We start from the raw sequence: 15,911 nt of genomic DNA on the forward strand, positions 1-15,911 counted from the left end.
CTAATAAACTATCACTATCGTTTATTCATATACGTTCAAAGGCAGGAGTTTACGGGGAGAGTGACACTAAATGTAAAACATCAAATTACTATAAAATATATTTATTTTTATATGTATTTAGCAGTTACAAAGTTAATGGGCTAAAGCAAACCTACCTGCCGGAGGATCGCAGCTGCATGACTAACAGTTACGGGTCTTGCCCTTATCATTACATTACATGTTCATTAATTTGGCAGACGCTTTTATGAATGAAAGAGAGATCTTTAAAGGCAACTCACCGAGAATATGTGTTAATCCCAAATCTATTTTCATAAACGCGTAATCGAGACCCTCGCGCCCGGCGCTGTAGTGTTTGAAAACCACAGGCACAACGTTTAGTTTCACTTACTGTAAATGCGTGTGGCCATTTTCCAGTATTGACGTTTGGTATTCCACACATGCGCAGTGTTGAGATTTAGATCTCATTAGTTTCGGTTCACCACGCGTACAATCTTTGCCTTGGAGAAAGATTTGCATGTAAGTTTATCTGTAAGCATTCATTTTATGTGTTAACATAATATTGGTTCTTGAAAGTTAAACTGTAATCGATACAATGTTATAATGAAAGAAAGTCTTATCGCATATGTACATCCATTTGCAGATGGCACTGCACACTTTTATATGGAACGTTATTAATGTGCAGTTTGTAAAAAATATCTTGTTTAATGTATGTCAGTTTAAAAAAAAAAGAGAAAGCAACACAGAAGTAAACGTTCTGGAATGGATCAACTGCTTAGTGTGTGTTTGTTTGCTAGTTAGCTAGCTGTCTTCAGAGTGACGCAGTTGCAAGGACAGCATAGTCCGAGTTAGTTTAGTGGCGGAGTGATTCAAACAGTCAGTGAAGCAGTTTCGACAGTCAGTTCCTGTGGTGATCATGGTAGAATATCGCATGGCTCACAGCCAATCAGATTCGAGATTCAGAAGAACCGTTGTATAATCTGTTATATTCTTTAAAATAAGACACTCGTAACATGTAACTGTCATGGATATTCCCAATCACAGCAACCAAGGTGTCTACGGAATAATAATTATGAATGAGCGTGCAAGCGCGCCCTGTTTACGAGTGACTGGAATTCATTAACAAACACACATTTCACTATCAAATCGGACTTTTACGAAGTATTTGTGAATTACTCAAAATGTACACATATATTAACAAATGTTTTATGAATGAGGCCCATTGCATTTGGATTCTCAACCGCTTGAGTCCCTGTGCATCATCTGCCCATCTGACACCATATTCAAAGTTAAAGAAATTCTTTTAATACTAAATTTGCGGAAAAGAAAGAGCGGAACCCACCCGAGTGTGTAGGGTACAGGTGCAGAACACAAAGTTTGCAAACTTAGGAAAAATAGCAAATGTCCGCACACTGTTAATACTGGAAACCTATGAATCAACTGCAACGTTTCAACCTCTTGATCTGAACGGAAAAACAGTGTTATCTTTTAATAGCCTTTAAGGTTACGAAAGGTTATATCAGCAGTGTCAGAGAGACATATGAGGGCCAGCATCCTCCCCACTCACAGGCCAGCAGTTACAGTGAACATGAAAGAAGGGAGCGAAAAGAGAAATGACAAGAGTCAGCGGCAAATGAAAGTCATACATCTCAGCAGAGATACGAGTCTCTGCCAAAACATAACGCTGGACAGAAAGATGAAGCGAGCACTCTGTATTAAAGGTAACCTGATGGAGAGAGAGAGAGACCGTAATGAGCGACTGGATACGAAGTCTTAATGGATGCTCTCCACTCGTTTTGGGAGAGGGTGGATAGACGCCGTTCGGATCAGTAATAGGCCCTGCGAGTTCTGTATATCTTCAAGTAAACATGGCTCTGTTTGTTCAGCTTATTACAGCGCAATTACCCTTAGCAGTGACCCAAGAAGTCCACATACACACTACCTGATGACCAACGCATACACACACAAATCTACATCAGTATAATGAGGCTGTATCAGATAAGGTCTGACACACACACGCTGCCCTTGCTGACCTGAACACACACACGTATGCGGGCATTAGCAGAGGATCTTGCAGACAGAAGCTTGTTGCGTGTTTTCGGCATGAACTGAGCAGCTCTCAGTCAATAATATATGAGAAGTGTGTTCAAACACAAGGTGAGAGCGTGTTTGTGTTTAATCTTCTAAATGTGGCACCGTTCTCCTCATCTTTGACAGCTGTCCTCTCAACCATTCATTTACACACTCCCACTGAACACACGCCCCTGACCTCACATCACGCTTTCACAAACTCACACAGGGCTTTATTACAACTACAACATGATACGGTATGTGTGCCATGAGTTACAAGCTCTTCCCATTTTCAGGCATCATAGGTGTGCTGCCTACGTGTGTGTGTTGTGAGAGGGAGTAAAATTTCCAATGTTTTCCAATAAAAATTTCAAGCGGGTTCAGTGCAAGTCTGCATTTGATGCATCCTTGATATCAAGAACACATCCAACTTTCATGCATTCTCTGTACTTGTGTTCTTGACTACTGGAATTTGACAGTTGATGACGTACAGCGAGTACACGAGGAATACAAGGTCGCTAAAGAACGCATGAACATTGCCTTAGCCATTAGCGGCATTGACTTCTACAAAAGCACTCTGGAATCACGTTGTTAGCTAATTAATTAATTGTTAGCATGATGCTAGCATGACTTTATTGCAATCTGAGCTGCAGGGGGCGGATTCACGAAACTGTTCTGTAGGCAAAATATACGATTGTTTTTAAGATAAATTATAGGCATTTCGTAAGAAAGTTAGTTAGTTCGAATCTCAAACATTTCTTAAAAAGTTCTCAAATATTTTCTTGAGGACATCTGAATATGTGTTGAGAATAAAATAATATGATTTGTAAATGATTGCACTCGCTAGCTCGTGTGGTACATGTCAGTCACCCAAGCCATGCTGTCATAGCCCTAAGGTAATTGGTCACCAAGCGATGAGGATATGTTTAATAAAAAAACGATATTTTAGCAAACCATCTGCACAACAGCTAAGAATTCTTGAGTGCCTCTGTGATCATCCCTCAAGTAATTACACAAGTGTACATATTTGTGGATGTAGCATGAAGTGTATAGCTTGAAGGCTTTCTCATTTTGAGTTGTCGATGTATGATGTAGCGTCTGGATTATTTGACTCACGTCGTTGACCGTAATCTTGAAACGACCGAGTAATAAGGTCATTGTTCCCTATGGATGCTACGTACACCAGACTTAACTGAGCTGGCTGAGACAAAATGGTGCATGGTGTCTATTCAGTTACAAAGCTAAAGTGTTATTCTTACCTTCTCCCAGAGAGGAGGCACACGAGCATCGTGGATACAGTGAAATATCTCCTCTAGACTGCTGGACATCACAACCAGACCCTTAATGCCCTTCTCCAGCTCTAAGAGAGATGATCTGCATGCAGAACAAAATAAAACACTGAGCATTTTAATATTCATGAATAGCATGCTCTATCTCACAGGCGCACACACACAACAGACCTGATGGTGTGTAGCAGGGTGTTGTATCTCTGGATCTCCTGCAGCAGTACTACATTCAGAGGTGAGAGGTCATCTTTCAACAACTTCCTGGTACCCTCATAGTCTATCAGAGCAGGGATCTTTTGAAGCACATCAGCGGAGAGCTCAAACACCTGCACACATACACACACCTTCAATTGAACAAACCTTGGCTGAAATTTGTGTAGTGCAACATGAGTCATTGCATTCTTCTGTTATAGAAAAGAAACTCCAATATTGAATATTCTGAATGCAATAACACCAACGCCTCAAACCTCCTCTCTCACGCACATGCTGAGTGGGGGCTTTCTATAGACACACGACATTTAGAACGTATAAATTGTTTATTTTGACCATTATACAAACCATTCTTTAATATTTTCAAACACACACACCTTGTCCTCCCTGCTGGTTGCAGTGCGGGTGGAGTCAGTGCTGGAGATTTGCGGTTGTAGAGACAACAGTGTATGGAAGAGTGTTCGAGTCTCTGTAATCTGGCTGGCGATGTCGGCATTGGGGTGTTGTCCAAACAGTTCCGGGAGCTCCAGTGCCGGCAACTGATCAATGAACTCCACATATGAGGTCTGAGGTCCATCACGGGGAACGTAGTAAGGAAGAAGGGAGGAGAGTCTACACACACAAACAAACATGCTTTTGAAGACCAAAAACACAGGTCTACTTGAACAATAGTCTTATTTATAGTTTGGCTAGATTGATTGTTTAATTGCTTCACAGTTTATCAATCCTGTTTCAGGGAATGGCAACAGTTTTTGCATTGGACTTGTTCCGAGTTGAGGTGCAAAGACGTGTAAATCTGTCAATATGTTATTTTGAAATTAGACATTCTGTGAATAATTTGGGTCCCAATGTTATTTTGCCGGCTCAGACAAGCGTTACGCTGATGTTATAAAACGAAAAAGGGCAATTCACAACCCCCCCCCCCCCAAAACAAATTGGTTTTCCTCAAGAGAGCCAATGAACTAACTGATAGTTTGTTAAGCGTATCTGAACTGTTCATCTTCATATGTAATTCCTGCCAATTTCACTTGCAAGTCAACAAGTCCATGCAATTTCCTGTCTACCACTGCCTATAATGTTCTAGCTGCTTCTGCTGTGCACTCAAGTCACCATGGAGGCACAGACTGAAAGTAATTATAGGATGTGGTTGCTATAGTAACAGAGGTTTTATCTGCGTATGTGGTGTTGCTGGGCCTTGCAACCCTAAGAGACCCAAAGGAACTGGAACACATTTAAATCGGGCCTTTTTAATTCAAGATCCTGCAAGATTCAACATTCGGCATCATGGGGGAGCTGTTGCTCTTTATTAGATCAGGATTGTGGGTAAGATCTACCGACTGAAGAGGGCACTAGGGAATCCTCGCAGCAGGGCATAGAGGGGTGTCAGAGATCAAAGGGTACGTGTGTGTGATGGCTTGGCACATATCCAAAGAAAGGTGTGTGTGTGTGTGGACTGAAATCATCTGTTTGAGCCGTGTGTGAATTTACTCTCACTGTGCAATGAGGCAAACGCATTCTGGCCATATGGGGGCGCTCTAACACTTTATAATGCCTAACAACCGGGAGAACGAGTGATGATCATACAAAGTCTAGAGTTATTGTACCAATGTTGTTGAACTCACTTAAAAAAGGGTGTATCGAAAACAGCAGGACAGAAATAGTGGTTGATGTAAGTGGTAAGCAGACGCCGATCCCAGTCATCCGTCACGTGACCTCCATAATTGATCCCAGCAATGAGGAACTTCAAAGCATCCCAAGGAATCTCCTCATACTCATCTAGATAGAGGCTCAGAAGATTCTCACTCACCTGAGAAACAGAGGAAGTATAATTACTTTAAACCATGAGAGGTTAACTCTTGATGATTCCTCTCTCCCTACCTCGAAGTCAGAATCGTTGAAGCTGTAGACGATGTTCCAGCCGAGCTGTAGGAACTTCCTCCTCTCCAGTATGATGCTGTGGAAGAAGCAAAGCGTGAAGAGCAGCTTGCGGTACAGCGGAGGCCGAGCGCAGCGCGAGAACTGAGAGTCAGACACGAGCTGATAGAGACGCTTCATATTCCACTTCACCCCCTACAGAGATGCACAGTCACACACATACAAAAGACATCTTTCATTAATGCACACCAGACTTCAGAAGTATGAGAGTTGTGCGCATACCCTGGGTGGCTCAGTGGTGATTTTGATGCCCGTCTGCAGGATAGCAATAGGGAATTCTGGGTGAGGGGAGGAGCTGAGCCACAGTCGGAAGTCTGGATGAGATTCCTGGATCTGTAACTCATCCACCAGTTTATCCAGCGCACACATCCAAGAGAGAGACAGGTGACAGTTAGCCAAGAATACCCAGTGACCTGCCAGAGAGAGAGAGAGAGAAAGAGAGAGAGAGATAGACAGAGAGTTTTCTCTATTATATTTGTCATTTGTATTTGATTTATGAAGTCTGTTACGTGGAAAACAGGATTTTGCTTTACTATGCTATTAAATAATAGAAATGGCCTGTTCAATGAAAGAAAAATATAAACCACACACAAAAAAACAAACAGCAGGTTGTTGCAGCCAGAATCGTGAAAAACATGCACTCGGACCGCTACAGATGTCACTGGATGATGTCACAATGAGTGATGTCATAATGAGTGTTGGTGAAGATTTAATGGGTGATTACGTCAAAAAGACTATGTGATGTCATAACGACTGATGGTGTCATGCGTGATGGGGATTGAGTCATAATGAGTGATGTCATAATGATTATTTCACTATTGCTTTCAGTAATAAGGTCTAAGACACCACTTGTGCTCATGTGGTGATAATAAATCCAGTTATTTCTGGTAGGAACAGTGTGCTGATGTTTTGTGCTATTTTTGTCCACATAAATCTAATTGACAAAGAGTTACAACTGAAGAAGAACCGCAAAGTGATATCACAGAGGAAGCGAAGTTAAAGATAGAAAAAGAAAAATGACAAGAACAGAGGCGGAGCGAGAGAGATCACCATTCTTGACTCCTTCTTTGATCAGGCGCGTTGCGATGGGTGCCTGGCCCTGACCCAGTGAGAGGGCAAAGAAGCGCTGACCCATGCCTGACGTCTCTGCCAGCTGGACCAGGGCTGCCGTTGGGTCCACCCCAGGAGACAGCACGAAGATCAGAGGAGTTCTTGTGGTGCTGTCTGCTACAACCTGACACACACACACAGAGACAAAGAGTAAACATGTTTTAGTACGGCTGCAGGTTTTCTTATTTGTTTGTTTTTTTAGGAAAAAAATGCAAAAAGACAGATAATAACGTTTAATGAAAAAGTGGTCTTTGAAAACTGTAGCATATTTTATATATTTTGTGAAGATGAGGGTGTTGGTCAATTTTATTGTGTAACACTCTCATATTCAATTTCCCATTTCAAAAGCTGAATATCGTCGCTGTCTTACAGAAACCGCTGATGTCCCAATCCGCTGTTTTTCAGGAAATCGAAAAAACACTGTAGTTTTTAAACGATTACATTCTGTGTTGTTGAAGTTGACAAGCACTTTTATTGGTTAGATATTTGCAAAACCCAGTGACAAACATAAAGGGTGACAAATAATAATGATTTATAGCAAAATATTTACATCACGACATGCAAGGTTTCAGAAGAAAAGCAGCAATATTCATAGTTTTTATAAAAGAGGGGCGTTTGGTGTAAGCAATAAGGTACGAGAGGCTGTGCTTTATCGTGAACAATCAGAATCAAAGACATTTAATAAATATATACAGTATATGTGTTCATTTCTTAACATACATTTTCAGATTTCCTTTGATTGTAATTGTATTTCCTTATATTGTATATTGTTTTTTTATTATTAGAATTGTCTTATTATGTATGATCAATGCTAAGCCTTAAGGTGGGCAGTGTTTGTATGTTTATGTATGTTGTCAAGCAGGTCTCTTACAGCTTTCATATCGAGGATGGGTGGCTCGACAAACTGAGAGCCCAGGTTCTTGATCACAAAGTCTGTGACGCAGATCGAGATGCGATCCTGCCGGAGAGAACGCACAATCAGCATCCTCTGCAGCTCATTACATTTGTTTTTCCATTCTCCTGTTCAGAGAGAGAGAGAGAGAGAGAGACCATAAACAACAGCAAACTATTATCATGTTACAACGGAGGTAAACAATAAAAGATCACATTACCATTACAACTTAAAAGAAAGGTGGAGACACTTACAATTAAAATATAGGACAATGCAGGCTAAACCTGACCCACGTGCACACACACACACACACACACACACAATATACCAGGTAAAGGCGCTCTCTCTGGTTCTGGATTTGTGTACCAGAGGTGCCAGTCTCGTGGGTACTGCTCGAACGAGGCCATGAGCGCATGAAAATTAGTCAGTTTATCCAGTTCTGTTATGTTGTCCCAGTTAGCGTCAGACAGCCAGGTAGAGCAGGGGTTATCCATCTGTTCCTCTTTATCCAACACCTACACAGACACACACACACTTTATGCAACTTCAGGACGTTTTTCCTTTTTAAACAAGTAAAAACCATATTTTCCCATCGCACACAAACAGGCACAGTGCCCTCAGCATTCCTCACCAGTCCCCCCCGAAGGAAGAAGCTGTACTCATCCATGTTGAGTTTGCCCGATGCCTCCAGGATCTTGGCACACATTTGGAAACTGAACAGAAGCTTGTGACACTCAAACAGTCCTCGACAGGTGTATCTGAAAACCGATCAGATATACTGATATCGCTCTCAAAGTCACTTTAATATGATTCAGACACATCAATGATAGGCATCAAACAGATGCTACGTGAAAAATGAATAGTATGAATTTTTTCACACTGGATTCCATATTAATTCAATGTCTTTAAAGGGACATTTATTTTTTGTACCATTTATTTACCCTCGAGTCATTCCAGTCCTGCATGACTTCCTTTATTTTACGAAACCCAAAAGAAGATACAACATTTGGGCCCCATTTACTTCCATTGTATGGACTGAGACATTTCTCAAAATATCTTCTTTTGTGATCCACAGACAAAACATACAGGCGTCGAATGACATTAGGGTAATGTCAACATTTTAATTTCCAGCATCATATTTTCTACACTTTAAATGCAGGAATCCAGGTGGAAATGAATCAGCTTCTCGCTGCGATTCTGAATGGTGCACAAAAGTGTATGTGTGAGTTGGTGTTTCAGACCTGTAGACAGCATAAGTGTGGTGCCTGTTGAGGTTGTTTATCCTCTCCTCCAGTTTGTGGCTGCGGGGGCTGCTCTCTATACTCAGCGTAAACAGGGTGATGTAGGCGTCCAGAGAGAACTGATACATGGGATCTATACAGCCCAGATCATTCAGCACGAAGAACAAGATGGACGCCCTCTGGGCACATGGGCGGTAGGCCTGAAAAACACACACACACGGGGGTGTCTATAGCTTTATCTGCCTCTTTTATATCAACATCCTCATCTCAGCACTCTTTTTATCTCCCTCCCTTATTCAGAGAAGCAATCTTTAATCCAATCTGGCAACCCTTTCAGCACCTCTCTTATGCAGTCTATCTCTCCTTGACCCCTCCTCGTGCCTCTCTTTCTCTCTCACCTCTCTGGCAGTATCGATTTGGCTCTCGGTCAGTTCGCTGATCTCCAGTTGTTCTGCGACCTCCGTGGCTGTGACTTTGGAGGTCTGCAGGGTGTTTACTAGCTGAACGTCATCCAGCAGGGAGCCGGTGGCCTCGTTCAGCAGCCTGCTCACAGGAAATAGACGGGCGCACAATGTGAGATCTCTCAGTATGTATAAATACAAACACTGATGATTAGAGTTAATGATGTCAATGGCACTTGTATAAAGGTGTTAATGCAGTTTTGTGACTGTGAGTGCCACCCACCGCAGAATCTCATCCTCCAGCTCTTGTAGTTTCCTCCTGCCGGAGGCGATGTTGATCACTAGAGAGTCCTTCTGCTCCTCTAGCTCAGGACGCTCCTTTCTCACCACAATCCCCAGCAGCTGGGCCTCCAGACCCTAACACATGCACACACAATTATATTTCATCCTTCAAGACACCTGACTCGAGTTTCACAATATTGAAATTTACGCAGACCTGTTCTTTAACTGCGAAGTTGACGATTGTGGTTTTGGAGGAGATCTCAGGGGTGTAATGTGGATTCGACAGTTTGGTGGTCATGTAGAAACGGAATTCAGGACTGTATTCCACCTCTTTGTCTCCGAGTTTTAACAAGAACCGGCCCCCTGTAGATCACGCATACACAAATGTGCATATAATAGGAAATAAACAGACACTTGCAGTACCAGTTAAAAGTTTGGAAACACTTCATTTATACCATGTTTGGTTCGGTTGAAACGAACTCTGGCGCGATTGCTCGGTTTATTTGTGTAAGTGTGCCATCCAAACCCTGGTGCTCACCAAACAAGCGGGCCGAGACCGCTGAAAAGATGGGTCTCGGCCTACTTTCAAACGAACCCTGTCGCGGTTCCATTGAAATGTGAACGGAACACGGACCAAAAGCAACAGACAGAACCAAAAACAGGAAGTGATAACAATATATGACGCGAAAATCAAGTGATTTGTTAAAATAAAAGGAGTAATTATTAAATATGTGCTTGCGCATGCAACGGAGGAATTCCTGCCGCCACTTTAAACACTTCATGAGGTCTTCGCGAGTTACCAGCTTGCCTAAAATACCCTCATATGTGCAGGCATACACTGAGCATGTATAACCCGTGCAGCACTGTGCACACAGCATTGTTTTGGATGTCCGGTAAGTTACGTTTTAAAATATAAATATAAAAGCTGTCCAATCACGTTGCAACTTTTAACGTAAGTGGTTGGGTTCGATATCTTTGGTATATTTACGGTATATTATGCTACCAGCATATTTTTTCTTCTTTTTTGGTCCGGGAGTTAACGTGCAGTTGTCTCACAGAAAGTTATAAAACATGAGAACGAATGTGTGTTTTTGCCCTTTTTCTATAAATGAAACTGGTGGGTCTTGATAAGGAAAAGGTTTGGGAACCCCTGCTGTATGGAAGGTAATGGACTGCGTTAAATTAAATGACTCACATGGAAATGATTCAAATGACTGTCACCTGAGATCGACCGTTTAAGATACACCTTCATCAGGTAAGGAGCATATTTGGTATAAACAATAAAACAAAGCAGAAACTCATCATTTCCTCATATGTGTGTGCTGTAACAATAAAAGTATACAAATGTTATTACAATTTGTTGCTGCATTGTTATTGTACATAATGTACACAGTGTTAACTTTCTCCCAATAAAATTGTTGTCTAGAAAAGTAGGTCATGCAAACCCTTATCGTCGCATATTGTTTCCCTTTACCTACAAATATGTACGGTATAAGTACATTATTGTTACAATTAGTCACGTTATTATTTAATTAGTTTAGTTTAAACTGTTTAATTATGTGGTACATTATCTAAAGCGTTACCAAGTAAACACATCAAAACTATGGAGTAGGACAGGTGTAACTGTGGAAATTATGCTGTGAAATTATCTAATATAAATCAAAACTATGTTATATTTTAGTGTTTTATAGTGGTCAACCTTTGTTTAGTCATAGCAAAATCATTCGCTCATTCGTATTTTAAAAGCCACCTTCTTGAGGTCTCACCCTGAGAAGCTTTTCCAAAGAGTATTGAATGAGTTACCATCTATTCAGGACTCTTATAGGCTGCTTTTTCTTCATTATTTCAGTGGTTCTTAGACTTTTTCGTTGTAAGGTCCCCTTGGTGCATTGTGGCCGATTTATGATCTTGAACTTAAAAAATTTCAATGAAACATTACTGTAATTATACTGTATACTGTACTGTATTATTGGTGGTATTCTTTTTCTGATGTTTGATTTCACAAAATCTTTTAAAAATGTAAGTTTTTCATAAATTGACCAAAAACTGGGCCCCCCTCGATTCAATTTGGGCCCCCAGTTTGATATATTTTCCCCAAAATTTTGTTTCATATTTCTATCTGTCTAAGTAATTTTTTAAAGCTCATTATTAACATATCAGGCGAGCGTATATCAGACATATCGGCGCATATCAGACTTTTGAATGGTACCGTATATATATCAGGGAGATTTTTTAGACACCGCATGTGTACCACTGGCAGTTCGTGAAAAACATGCAAGGACTGGTTTGACTGTCACGCATGTGTGTGTGTGTGAGCCGTGACTGACCAACTCGTGTGAGGGACTTGTTGAGTATTGGGGACAGTGCCGGGTCCAGTTCCTCTTGGACGTTCTGCAGGAGAACTGGGGAACCAAATTGCACTGCATTCTCCAGGACCCGCAAAAAATCAGGCATCTGCAGGTCAATGACCTTCAACCCCTGCGACGGAGAAAGAGAGCGAGAGCACATGAGGACAAGGAGAACATAAAGGACACGCAGAGGACGAAAGAACGATTTCAACTAAAGAGGAAAAAGATGAGAGCAGAGAGGATAAATATGATTCAGAAGTGATAAATGGATGTTGAAGCAGGAAAATGGGATGTGAAAGAGAAGAACTGGGGGAGGCAGAAAAGAGGCTTCGGCTCTGTCATTTCGTTATTGTTGGTAAATGTCAGCGTATACCGTTAGCGTGGGAACGGCACTTGCCGCTCCAGACACTCACCACTACAGAAGAGAAAAGACCTGCGAAGAGGAAGAAAAGGTCAGACACAAAGAGAGAGAGAGGACAGAAGCTGCACAGCAAATTATCCGGAGAGACTGCACGCAAGTGTGTGTGTGTGTGCGTTCCCATAGCTCCTTCTGAAGTTGAACACACCTGAGAGCCATTTCTTGCACTCAACAGAACACTTATCAACTGTTTCACGTTTCTATCTTCCTATCTGTCTGTCTATGCATCCTAAGTACAGCACACAAAATAACCGTCCTGACGCAGAGGACAGAGAGCGAGTACATTAATGTGCATCTGTGATAAATGCACGATGTGTTCCGCTGAAGGAGAGCAGGTGAGGTGCCGGGATCTCAGAGGAGCGACGGTTTGTAACACACAGGAGGATTGAGTTTGAAGTTCTAACACTTTAATTAAGGCCTCTGCAAACGGCTCGTCTAAGTCACGTGACCAGGCGTCGTGACTGAGCAGGAAATGTTGCAATGTGGCTTATGTTTTCCTCTGTGGTGAAGTAAATCTAACCCATATTACTAATCACAGCTGCCTTGTTTTCTAGGTTTCTGTACTGTTCTGATATCCAGATTGTTTGGATGTTTACAGCAAATAATGCAGTCTGTCTTGACCCTATGAACACTATAAATAAATTAAAAGATAAGCGCGTGTTAAATATTCACTCTTTTAAGCTCCATGTTCTTAATCCACTTTTGCGCTTGTCCTTGAGGGTCCACCATTAGCGGCCATCTGTGGGGAAGGACAGAGAGAGAGATGAGAAGCATGAGCTCTATAAATGCACGTCACATTATCCACAAATAGGCCATTTCATAACAATCTATAATCCCAAAATGCCATTAATCTGTTTGGTGTGTGCGCATAGAAAAGAAATGAGCAGGCCATAAATGAACAATCAGAAAGAAACTGAGCTTACTATTATCTTTAGCTAATTACTCTCCTATCACTATTCATTGCCGCCCATTATTCATGAGATATCATCATTATTCTAATTAGTGTTAAGGGATTGGCTCTCTGTGTCTGACCGGTTGCCACGGGTGACGATGACTCCGTTCTCTGTGGAGAAGGCATCGGATGGGAGACCTTGGATGTTCCATTCACGCACTGCTGTGGGTTTAGACAGGAAAGCTGCGAAACTGAACCCTGGAGAACAGGGCACCTCCAATTCTCTCACCTAGAGATGAAAATGACAGAGGAAGATCGAGGCAAGAGAAACAGAGCCGTCATCTAAGTATCTTAATACTTTAAATGCGATAAAAGGATTCAATGTAGAATAACTAGAAGTGTTCCAGAATGCTTGTGAGCAAACAGTTCCTGGACCCCATTGACTACCGTAGTAGAAAAAATGGCTTTGTAAATGTCCTCGTTCTGTTGAACACAAAAGAAGATATTTTGAAGAATGTAGGAAAGCAAACAGTTCTGGGGCACTTTTGACTACTATTGTCATTTTTTCTACTATGGTAGTCAATGGTGGGTAGGAACTGTGTGGTTACCAGCAGTCTTCAAAATATCTTTCTCTGTTTCCATCAGAACAAATACATTTATACAGGTTTGAAACACATTTTTGGGTGAACTGTTCCTCTAAATGCAAGCACTGCTGCAAATTCAGTGAAACGTTTCAAGCGGAATACAGGAAGGAGTGATGGATTGGCACCTGTGTCATCCAGATCTTTGTGACCAGCTCATCTCTATAGTTAGACAGGAAAGGGCCCATGTAAGACAGGAAGGCAGCGGCCAGCAGGCAATCCCCCACCAGACAGGACATGTTCTTCTCCAGACCCTAAACATCCACACGCGACACGGTCACATATGAGGGCTCACACCTGCATATCCAAACGGTGACTGTATTTGTGTGTGTGTGTGTTCATACAGCTACTGTCTCTTCCCAGCGGACTCTCTCTCCTGCCAGTCCAGACAACAGTTTTCCAGCTCTGTCCAGTTTCATCTCCATATCCTCCGATTTCCTACGTAGCTCCTCTTTTTGGGACAGCTTTTCCTCATACTGTCTCTTTAACTCATCCAGCTTTTCTCCTACCTACACACACACACACACACACACACAACCTGTTAAATGCTATACATTTGAATAACACTTATGTATACAAAATTCTAGACTTATGTGCAGATGTATGCACAGATAAGCTCTGTCCCAATACTTAGTGAGCTGCCCATCACTAAGACATGATTTGTTTTATAGGTAATATCACTTCATCCAACATCTTAGTTTTGTGTCACAATGCATTCTGGGAATGGCATTGCTATATGTAACACACATTTAGAATTAGGCTCCCTTTTTTATTGGGAGCATGCCTATGATGCCTCAAAATGCTGTCTTTGTAGACAGCACAGTAGGTTTTGGAACAGGGTAACGGAGTTCGGGGCACATAGACACACACTGACCTCTCTGAGTTTGCCCTGAGCCTCAGCCAGCGCGGCCTGTTTCTCAGCCAGCTGCGTCATTGCTCCATGCAGCCTGGCCCTCTTCGGCTCCACCACCCTGTAGATACGCCCATAAACCTGACACATACACAGTACATGGGATGAATATGTACACTATACAATTTTTTTTGAACATCACAGTTAAAATCAATGTTCGTAAGGGCAGAAGTTGTTAATGCACGTATATTGTGAGGGTTAATATGTATATTTGTGAGTGTACCTCCATGGCCCTGACCCACATGCAGAGGGACTTAGCAGCGAGCGAGACCCGTCCGATGATCTCAGGCTGAAAGTCGGGCTGTGTGCAGTACTGTCCAATGGTCTTCAACACGCGGTCAGATATGTTGTCCTTATCAAAATTCACCAACTGTTTAATGAAGTTGCCCTCTCCTAAAACAAATGGCTCGAATTCAGCCTCGGGCAAGCACATATTTCATTTTCGGAGCAATCTGTTCTATGCTTTCCACTGCATTGTGCTGACCTTTTTAAATATAGTCTGGCATGCTAATGAATCAACCAACCTCTACTTGCCCCAGTCTCTCTCTCTCTCTCTCTCTCTCTCTCTCTATTTGGCTCATGTGATGTTAGTTATATAGTAGTCTGGTATGGATTTCACGCCTGGGCAAGTGCCCGAATCTATGTGTGACATCAGTGTAATGGAGTGATTTAATAAAGATCTGGAAATGTCTCTCGTACCCAGTTGTCTTTTGGCCTCTGCCCAGGTTGGTTCACATCCTCGGAGGATCATTACAGCCTGCATGACCGTTTCCACAAGAGCTGGAGGTCTGCCGTAAGACTTGATTTCAGTCATGTCTTTTTTATTCAGTGACTCAAGAGCCTGTAAAGAGACCAACAAGACTGTTTATTGATGACAACGATATGAATTCAGTTTCGACTTGCAAAACAACATGCGACATTTGGTTTCGGCACGTTTGGTAATGGATGCAATGAATTAAAATGTTTGTGCAGTGATGCCGCTGTTGCAAATAACGATTTTAGCAGTTTAGTGTAAGTTAGCGCTAGGTAATGTAGTATAAATGTGTCACATTTAGTCACGATTTTTATTCCTGATCCGTCTAGCGACGGAAAATATCGACATGATATTATAATTGGGAATTCCGAGGTGTGAAAACAACATGTGACAGTTTAGAGAGCAGAAGAGAAAAGAAACAGATCCGAGTGCTGACACTAGACTGAATGCAAATATGATGATGTCATGACTCATGAACATGCTAATTAATACATGACGTCATAAAAGCAAAGAAGTCCGAACCC

General features: G+C 41.9%; 1 protein-coding gene across 1 annotated transcript in view; it reads right to left on the reverse strand.

The window, feature by feature from the left end:
- The window catches only part of dnah2 (dynein, axonemal, heavy chain 2), a gene marked incomplete at its 3' end in the record, with an annotated part of 134,062 nt that overhangs the window by 6,257 nt on the left and 111,894 nt on the right, over positions 1–15,911 (reverse strand). Inside the window, exons 60-81 of the mRNA XM_079449974.1 lie at positions 15,333–15,474; positions 14,857–15,026; positions 14,594–14,714; positions 14,068–14,228; positions 13,852–13,977; positions 13,223–13,371; positions 12,863–12,929; positions 11,752–11,902; positions 9,639–9,787; positions 9,426–9,559; positions 9,140–9,284; positions 8,742–8,941; positions 8,132–8,258; positions 7,829–8,015; positions 7,480–7,628; positions 6,549–6,732; positions 5,721–5,911; positions 5,442–5,633; positions 5,186–5,370; positions 3,941–4,175; positions 3,528–3,679; positions 3,327–3,441 (exon numbers count right to left, since the gene is read on the reverse strand). Coding sequence (XP_079306100.1) covers positions 3,327–3,441; positions 3,528–3,679; positions 3,941–4,175; positions 5,186–5,370; positions 5,442–5,633; positions 5,721–5,911; positions 6,549–6,732; positions 7,480–7,628; positions 7,829–8,015; positions 8,132–8,258; positions 8,742–8,941; positions 9,140–9,284; positions 9,426–9,559; positions 9,639–9,787; positions 11,752–11,902; positions 12,863–12,929; positions 13,223–13,371; positions 13,852–13,977; positions 14,068–14,228; positions 14,594–14,714; positions 14,857–15,026; positions 15,333–15,474 — 3,432 coding nt within the window. The remainder of the gene's footprint in view (positions 1–3,326; positions 3,442–3,527; positions 3,680–3,940; positions 4,176–5,185; positions 5,371–5,441; positions 5,634–5,720; positions 5,912–6,548; positions 6,733–7,479; positions 7,629–7,828; positions 8,016–8,131; positions 8,259–8,741; positions 8,942–9,139; positions 9,285–9,425; positions 9,560–9,638; positions 9,788–11,751; positions 11,903–12,862; positions 12,930–13,222; positions 13,372–13,851; positions 13,978–14,067; positions 14,229–14,593; positions 14,715–14,856; positions 15,027–15,332; positions 15,475–15,911) is intronic.

The sequence above is a fragment of the Barbatula barbatula genome (assembly GCF_947034865.1).
Source record: "Barbatula barbatula genome assembly, chromosome: 1".
NCBI lineage: Eukaryota > Metazoa > Chordata > Actinopteri > Cypriniformes > Nemacheilidae > Barbatula > Barbatula barbatula.